Source organism: Centroberyx affinis, unplaced genomic scaffold, assembly GCF_046629955.1.
Source record: "Centroberyx affinis isolate AG114_WGS23_722 - 3 ecotype Tasmania unplaced genomic scaffold, CSIRO-AGI_Caff_v1 ptg008990l_1, whole genome shotgun sequence".
In the NCBI taxonomy this organism is placed as follows: domain Eukaryota; kingdom Metazoa; phylum Chordata; class Actinopteri; order Beryciformes; family Berycidae; genus Centroberyx; species Centroberyx affinis.
Window position 1 is genome coordinate 3,116 of NW_027284392.1, and position 9,385 is coordinate 12,500.

Sequence of the window (9,385 nt, forward strand, 5' to 3'; positions counted from 1 at the left end):
TAGCTAGCTAACTAGCCGGCAAACACACTGATGTTAATGTGAACATGCTAACGCTAGCTGCTACTAGATACGTTAGCTAGTGTGCTAATCAGATGTGTTAACAACAAGACAGTGATGGTTAGCTGACCAGTTGTACGTTTGGAAACACAATCAGCTGTTCTCAGCCACTGTTGCCCAAGAGCTGAGGACCTCCAATATGGCCGCCAGAGGATGTGTCACACCACCTGACAGTCCTAATAACTCCTCTTCCTCCCCCTCCTCCCCCTCCTCCTCCTCCTCCTCCTCCTCCTCAGGGTTCGGTGTGTGAAGAAACCACAGGAACAGAAGGAGTGTGGAGGTTTGCTGTCCAGAGCGAGGAGCTGACCTTTGACCTGCGACAGCTGCAGAGGCAGACGGAGCAGGAGCTCAGCAACATACAAACACAGTGAGTTGAACCTCCTTCTTCTGAACGTGTGAGGCGTTTTGTACAAGGAGGTGAACAAAAGCCTCCTTCCCCCAGAGGAGGAATTTCCACTGTCTTGCTCCGGGACACTTCAGCAGGGCGGATGCTTGCAGTTGAAGGATCGTCTCCCAACTCCTCCCTGCTGCCTATAAAAATGAAACACATATTCAACATCCCTTATTCTTTTTATTAAAAAAAACAAAAAACTTTTTGATCCCATTTATGAAAAAGATCATTCTCCCAAAAGTCCCAAAACAATGTGATCTATGAAAAATTCAACACTCTCAAAAATCTTTGTGTGTGTTCTTATAATGTGTTCTTATATTTAAAAGTAAACACTGTCACTGTCTTTGTCTACTCATAAAGATAGACAAAACACTCAAGATGCTTGTTTCTAATCATAAAAATAGGCTCATAAGGCTCAAAAATCTTGATTCTGTTTGTAAAAAATGCATTCAAAAGTATTGATTCTATTCAATAGTGATAGACAAAAATAAACAGTATACTCTGGGGAAAAACAGACACGAATAGACAGCATCATTTCAAAATGATTCATTCTGTTACTGAGAAAAGTGATTTCTTTCTCAAAACTCTTGATTCTATTTGTGGAAAATAAATTCTCCACTCTCTCAACATTCATTTCATTCAAAATTATCGACTCTATTCATAAAAAATAGACGTTGCATCCTGGCGAAATCCCGCATTCTTCTTTATAAAAACAGACTGTATGTTATAAATCAGGAACATGTATTATAGCCTTTGGAAGTGTGAGTAGGCGTTTGATTTATCCGCCTGCCTCGGTCTCTCTGGGTTTGGTCACAGCGCTGCAACACGGCTGTGGGAGTTTCACTGTATCTCATAACACCAGCATGTTCTGCTCTGTTGGTGAACACAACAGGATCCTGCCTGTCTGTGTGTGTGTGTGTGTGTGTGTGTATGTATGTGTGTGTGTATGTATGTGCATGTAAATTGTCTAATTGACTTGTTTATGGTTGTGCGTGTGTGTGGTGTTTTCGTGAGAAACGGAAAGAGACAGAGAATGAGAGTGAATCGTTCTGTCATGCATTTATGTGCTTTGTGTGTGTGTGTGTGTGTGTGTGTGTGTGTGTGTGTGTGTGTTTGGTTGTGTGACAGATATGGGTGAGACTGCTAAAGTATTATGTGGGTGGGACAAAGACTGCTGTGTATAGGAGAAACTTCTAGTTTAGCTCAATGGGAAGAGCAAGGCACTGACACTGCCAGGGTTGGGGGTTCAATTCCCTAGAGCAAGGCACTAACACTGTCAGGGTTAGGGGTTCAATTCCCTAGAGCAAGGCACTAACACTGCCAGGGTTAGGGGTTCAATTCTCTAGAGCAAGGCACTAACACTGCCAGGGTTAGGGGTTCAATTCCCTACAGCAAGGCACTAACACTGCCAGGGTTAGGGGTTCAATTCCCTACAGCAAGGCACTAACACTGCCAGGGTTAGGGGTTCAATTCCCTACAGCAAGGCACCAACACTGCCAGGGTTAGGGGTTCAATTCCCTACAGCAAGGCACTAACACTGCCAGGGTTAGGGGTTCAATTCCCTAGAGCAAGGCACTAACACTGCCAGGGTTAGGGGTTCAATTCCCTAAAGCAAGGCACCAACACTGCCAGGGTTAGGGGTTCAATTCCCTAGAGCAAGGCACTAACACTGCCAGGGTTAGGAGTTCAATTCTCTAGAGCAAGGCACTAACACTGTCAGGGTTAGGGGTTCAATTCCCTACAGCAAGGCACTAACACTGCCAGGGTTAGGGGTTCAATTCCCACTGTTGTGACTACTTATATTTGTACTTAAATACAAATGACGTATGTTAGATACATAAACTATATATAAATTCACTCAGTTGTACGTTGCCACATGTCCTGCCTATCAAAACACCAAACTAGCCGTGTCAGGTGGGTTTTGATGTCATGCCTCGCATCGAGGAACTTTACACTGCAACACTTGGCCGAGCTGGAACCAACAACCCATGTAATCCTGATAGATGAATTCAGACTGTTTTTATCTTGAACTTAACTTATGAAACGCCTCGGTCCCAAAGAGAGGAAAAACAAAGATAGAAATTACAAACCATGACACAGGTGGCATTGAAACCTCAACCGACCAGGAGGAATATCATCATGTAGCATCAACCACAACACAGTACTAACCACCAGATAAACAGTGGTAAATGTTTTCCTCTAGTACATTTATCTACTCTAGCGGCCACTTTGGGAGGTAAACAACTAGTGCTTTTCTTTTCTAAAATTGCTGGTAAAATAGTGAAGGTGTCTGGCAAGTGAGTCTACTCTACAGGTGACCAAACCTCATCTGGAGTCCTAATCTATTCTAAACATCTAGTTGTTTAGCAGCCCAAAGTGCTTCACATAGCAAAATTACAACAATAAAACAATAAAATGTAAAAAAAAAAAATCAATAAATAAGAGTCAATAAAATAAAATACAAATACAATAAAATAAACACCAGGGATAAAAATAAAGTAAAAACCAATTATTAGAACTTAAAAACTAAGGCTATAACATTACTCCAAATTAAAAGCCAGATTAAAAAGATAGGTCTTTAATTTCCTTTTAAAAAATACAGAGAGAGCTTGCCATTCTGATATCCAGAGGCAGTGAGTTCCACAGTTTAGGGGCATAAAAACAGAAGGCGCTCTCACCACCGGTACTTGTATGGGACACATAAGGAACATTTAAGAGAAAAGCGGTGGAGGACCTTAGTGATCAGGCTGGAAGATAAAATGAAAGTGAAAAGTGAAAGTGTAGTTGCCGCTGTAGTCTGTATTTTCAGATCCTGGTCGGTGGTTTTTGCCGCACCCTCGGCAAGTTTGACAGAAACACATTTCCCAGCTCTTACTTCTGTCAGACCAGACAAGCTAAAACACATCAGCCGTCTCGAGACTCAAGGTGCGCCGGGTAGACACGCCCCCCCCCACCCCCTCACCCCCACCCCCCACACACACGTTATTCCCCATAATATTCCCAGAAATCTCCTAATTTCTCATCAACGCAGGCGCGCAGCCAAGAGTGAACGGCCTCCTGTCAGATCAGAAGCTTAATGAGACGAAGATGAATAACTCCTCAGTAAAAAAAAAAAAAACGGTAAGTGTTTCTGTCAGGTCGCCCTGCCCAACATGTGCCGGCTCATATCCGCCCCCCCCCCCCCCCCCCCGGCTCTCATTTCACCAGGGCTTTCCTCGGCTTTAACAGAGGCTTATGTGCCGGTGTCAGCCCCGGGAGTGGCTTTATTGTTGTTTATTGTTTTATTACATTTTGGGTGGGGTGAAAGGGGATTGAAGACGCTGCAACGTTTAGGAACAAAGATACAGCTAATGTGTTTTGCTGAGTGGGGCTTAACAGGCTGCGGCTGTCAGGCTGCGTTCACAGCCGGCGTGTTCAGAGCGGTTTGCTTGAACTCTGCGGCGTCTACTGCTTTAGTTCAGTTGGTTTGTCGATGCCTTTTGAACTCTGGCTGCACCCTGAAAATGTCTCTATCCTCTAACAGGAGCAGCTTGTGACTCAGTGTGACTTCTGTTTCCAAGTCCCGGTTCACTTGTAATTGATCAGTGTGAATGTAAACGAACCGAAGACAAAAATGCAGCACAGTCAACTTTTCCACTGTGGTCCAGACTAAAGAAAACAAACTGCTGGAGCCTTAATGGAGTCATCAGCACCAGTTCTCACTGTATTATAACCAGAGCATGAAGAGAGGATTTGAGACTTGACTTGACTTGGGTTCTGGTGACTTGAAAAGGTTTCTAAAGTCTTGACTTGAGATCTTGTGTTTGTGTAAATGACTTAGATTGAAAGTGATGAGATTTGTTCCAGCAGACGACTGAATTTAAATTCTGTTTTCTGAATTTGTATGGAATGATTGAATTTATTGAAGTTGAAACTGATTATAGAAATCAAACTCATGATGCTCTTACCGAGTTTTTATCCTATTAAAACCATATTGCATTGAAAAGTCCTAGATATTTAGTTTTCTTTAAGATATTAAATTGATACTGGACTCTTGATTTGTTCTGACTTGACTTGCTGTTCTACATTTAGACTTGAGACTTGACTTGAGACTTGTGCCTCAAGACTTGAGACTTGGGACTCGAGCAAAGTTGACTTGGTCACACCTCTGATTATAACTGATTATGCTTGTTTCATTTTGTTTAGTTTAGTTTTGTTTTGTTTTGTTCTTGATCTGTTTCTCTCTGGAACGTTTACCTCAGTTTGTTAGATCTGCTGAGCACAGCAATCTGCTTTACAAATCAACTTAGTATTATTACTGGAAACTTTGTCGTATTACTGGAACTGGGAGAAAAGCGTCAGGTTGGCCTCGTTGTTACAAACACCGTCTCAAAACTGGAAGATCCCCGGTTTGATTCCCCATTAAACTCTGCTGAAGTGTCCTTGAGCAAGACACTGAGTCCCTTCCAGCTCCAGGTGTGCTGCTCTGTAGCTCTGTGACCTCTGACCTCATAAAAAAAAGATTCATTTCAAATGTCACAGTCGGGGGATTTCAGCTTAAGAGATGGATAGAGAGAGAAGATGAATTTCCCTTCAGGGATTCAATAAAGCATCGTAAAACAACCCAATTCTCTTTCTGAATTCCTGATGTGATCCAGTTGAAAGTGAGAAGAGAAACTTTATTGACACACGAGCAGAGGCGGTGGGACGGCATGATGGGACAGCTCTGCTCCATACATGGACACATAACAACAAGTAGACACCAAACATGGACTGGACAACACAGTCGAGTGACAGCAGCATGTTGATGAGATGAATGAAGTCTGAATTTAGCGGTTTATATTATAGGGATGGGCATGAGTACTCGAGTCCTCGATTTGGACGTCAGTATTCCTTCAACGGTTCAACGTATAGAGTACTCACTTTTTTTTGTATATAATAAATATAAACGTAAATTGACCCTGTTCTATATTAAAAGTTTACATTTTTTGGACAGGACTGCTAGCAAAAATGATAGATCTCTGCACGCATCGTTACAGGATCTAACATTACAGCCTGTAACGAAATGAATCCTTTTTTTATGAGGTCAGAGGTCACAGAGGTCACAGAGCTACAGAGCAGCACACCTGGAGCTGGTAGGGACTCAGTGTCTTGCTCAAGGACACTTCAGCAGAGTTTAATGGGGAATCAAACCGGGGTTCTTCCAGTTTTGCTTTTTGCCCAGTTCCAGTAATACCTAAGAGTGACATAAGAGTGATGTTTGGAAGTATTTCGACAAAATAGACGAAATGAATGTGCAGTGCAAGCTGTGTAACGTTAAACTTGCGTATCATAGAACAACTAGTTAAAAAATTAACTGAAACTTAACAAAATCAACTGTGTAGCTTTAGCCAAACTTTGGTTCCGCTTGTGTTGTTGTTGTTTGTTGTTGTTGTTGCTGTTGGGGGTATTTTCCCAGAGACAGACAGAGTGACAGCGTCTTTAGTCCGGTTACGTAAGAACCACAGCGCTCCCTGCCAAGACCAGCAGCAGCCTGGCAGCCTGGAGACCTTCCAGCTGAACTCTGCTCCTCCCTGGCCCGGGCCTCTCCCTGTCCCGGGCCTCTCCATGTCCCGGGCCTCTCCATGTCCCGGGCCTCTCCCTGTCCCGGGCCTCTCCCTGTCCCGGGCCTCTCCATGTCCCGGGCCTCTCCCTGTCCCGGGCTTCTCCCTGTCCCGGGCCTCTCCATGTCCCGGGCCTCTCCCTGTCCCGGGCCTCTCCCTGTCCCGGGCCTCTCCCTGTCCCGGGCCTCTCCCTGTCCCGGGCTTCTCCCTGTCCCGGGCCTCTCCATGTCCCGGGCCTCTCCCTGTCTCCCTGAACCACAGCGCTCCCTGCCAAGACCAACAGCAGCCTGGCAGCCTGGAGACCTTCCAGCTGAACTCTGCTCCTCCCTGGCCCGGGCCTCTCCCTGTCCCGGGCCTCTCCCTGTCCCGGGCCTCTCCATGTCCCGGGCCTCTCCCTGTCCCGGGCCTCTCCCTGTTCCTCTGAACGTCGATCTGTTCCTTCCTGCTCTAATTTCTTCAAAAATGTTTTGAAATCGACTCTGATCCCTCACTGGTTTCTCCTATTAAATCCTCCTCAGTCAGTCATAATTATCCATTAATCATCTTATCATCATCTTCTATCATCTTACCATTCATTGTTCATCTTATTGTTCCATATATTGATGATTTGGAAAAAAAAAAACCTTCAACTTTTAGATTTAAGAGGAAAATAAACTAGCTGTATTCACAAATTCACAAATGCAAAACATACATACATAGAATACTTTGATTTCTCCTATTAAATCCACTTCAATTTCTTTCTTTCTACAACCTTTCTTTCTTTGTTTTTCTTTCTTTCTTTCTCTTTGTCTCTTTCTTACTTTCACTTTGTTTCTTTTATCTTTGTTTCTTTCCTTTCTTTCTTTGTTTCTTACTTTCTCTTTGTTTCCTTCTTACTTGAATTTCTCTTTGTTTGTTTCTTTGTTTCTTAATTTCTTTCTTTCTTTCTTACTTTCTTTCACACTGACATATTTTCCTGTGAAGACAAAATGGTCAAGGATGAAAAACTGCAGCATTTCTTTCCTCCCCCTTGTTCAGTATTTTTCTTCCTTCACTCCCCTCCTCCTCCTCCTCCTCCTCTCTATCTGTCTCTTTTCTCTCCTGTCCTCCTCCTCACCCTTTCAGAATAGTATTGCTCTTTCCTGGCATTCCCCATCCCTACTTTCGTTTTCTCTCCCTCTTTCATTCATACTTATTTGTCTAATTTTTTCCCCTCTTTCTTTTCTCTTTCTCTTTTCTTTTCTACATATCTTTCAGTTCTTTCTCCATCGCCTCCACTCCTCTTTTTCTAAATATCTTCCCATCATTCCCTCTGCCCTTCATTCTTTTTTTTTTTTTTTAAGTCTACAACAAGATAAAACATGGATTTTAGTTTGGGGCGTCTTATCATTCCATATATTGAGGATTTGAAAAAAGACAATGAACCTTCAACTTTTAGATTTATGATAAAAATAAACAGTAATTTTATTCACAAATGCAAAACAATCAATTTTGCTCTTTAATTCAAACAAAATGCAGTATGAATTATTCATATGCATTTTCATATACATATAGTTTACATACAGAATACATTTTGTTTTTATAAATGCAAATGCACATACATAGAATATATAGACTCAGCTGTATTCGGCAATAGAAACAGAGAATATACAGAGTCAGTTTTGTTCAGAATTGCAAACACACACACAGAGAAATGCAAAATCACTTGTACATGCAAACATATGCCGTTTATTAAAATAAATCCGGTGCATTCTATACAAACATACAGTGTGTGAGTCAGTAACCTGGACACGGTGGGAGTGGTGTGTGTGTGTGTGTGTGTGTGTGTGTGTGTGTGTGTGTGTGTGTGACAGGCTGAGGAACATGTATGTAAAAACACTCCCACACGTTTTCCACCTCCAATTACAGACTGAAATGTGTTTGTCATGTACAGCCACATCATTACTGAGTCCTGTTTACGCTTTTCTGTAAGTAAGCACCTAATCAGAATAGGTTGACAGCTGGTGTGTGTGTGTGTGTGTGTGTGTGTGTGTGCGCGTGTGTGTGTGTGTGTGTGTGTGTGTGTGAGACAGAGATTTGATACATTCTAAGCATGTGGAGCATGCCTATTTGTTTGTGTGCGTAAACGTGTGTGAGATACTTGAATCCTTCATGGCATACAGGGACTCTAAGCATGCAGTGTGTGTGTGTGTGTGTGTGTGTGTGTGTGTGTGTGTGTGTGTCTGTGTATGTGTGTGATGGTGGAATCGTCATATACACACACACACACACACTCTCTCTAAGACCCCATTTTGTGAGCCATATAAACAAAAGGTTAATGACAGTTCAGGCACAAGGCCGCGTGCTGTTTGTCTCCCGCTGTGTGTGTGTGTGTGTGTGCGTGTGTGTGTGTGTGTGTGTGTGTGTGCGTTTATCCCCCCAGCAGATGCCGACACATTCTCATCGATGCTGCCATCAAACCCAAGCCTGGTTAATCACTGGAGGCCTCACCCACACACACACACACACACACACACACACACTGCGATATTCATTTGTAATCACGGTCTCTTCATAGAGGTGGATGATGCACCTCCATCTATCACACGCTGTTTTAATGAAGTCTTTTGATCTGAGTAAAGATCGGTTTTGATTGACATGCAACAAAATACAAGCTGCTGAACTAAAGTGACAGAAATAAAATCTGGATTTCTTTTTTTAAGTTGCCATGAAATAAAAATGCAACAATTTGTCTTGGCAACTTACATTGTAGCACAAAGCCACTATAGCCTCATATTCTTTGAAAATGAGACAGTCCAAGACATACAGAGCAATCAAAATCTGTAAATATCACTTTATATATAAACCTCCAACATTGAAAATGATCTAATTTTATGTTTATTTTATTTATTTATCTTTAATTTAACCAGGATAGTGATGTTGAGATTTGCATCTCTTTTCATATAACACAATAGATTTTAGATTGTAGATTTTCCTCATAAATCTAAAAGTTGATTATTATTATTATTTTTTTTTTTTTTCAAATAATCAATATGTGGTATGCCAAGATGTCCCAAACTAAAATCCATGTTTTATCTCAGTCACTGGTTGTTGGACAGTTGAATAGAAAAAAAGGAGATGAGTAATAATGTTTAGAAAAAAAGAGTTTAGCGTCAAATAATTTTTGTAATAGATTCCAGCGTAATACTTTCATCTTCACACATTTGCTCCATCAGTGGTGCGGTTTTTTTATTATTTTAACAGGATTATAAACAAAAGTCAGTAACGTAAAAAACAAAAAAGCAAAAAGTTCACACATTATAAGTTGTCATCCTCTCAATTTGCCTGTGATATACTTTCCATTTGTCCCAATAATCTTCACCTTTGTCTTTTTGCA

The 9,385-nt window shown here is 41.9% G+C and overlaps 1 protein-coding gene across 1 annotated transcript in view; it reads left to right on the forward strand.

The window, feature by feature from the left end:
- Window positions 1-293: 293 nt before the first annotated feature.
- The window catches only part of LOC139640305 (uncharacterized), a gene marked incomplete at its 5' end in the record, with an annotated part of 22,213 nt that continues 13,121 nt past the window's right edge, over window positions 294-9,385 (forward strand). Inside the window, one exon of the mRNA XM_071514489.1 lies at window positions 294-424. Within this exon, the coding sequence (XP_071370590.1) occupies window positions 294-424 (131 nt within the window). The remainder of the gene's footprint in view (window positions 425-9,385) is intronic.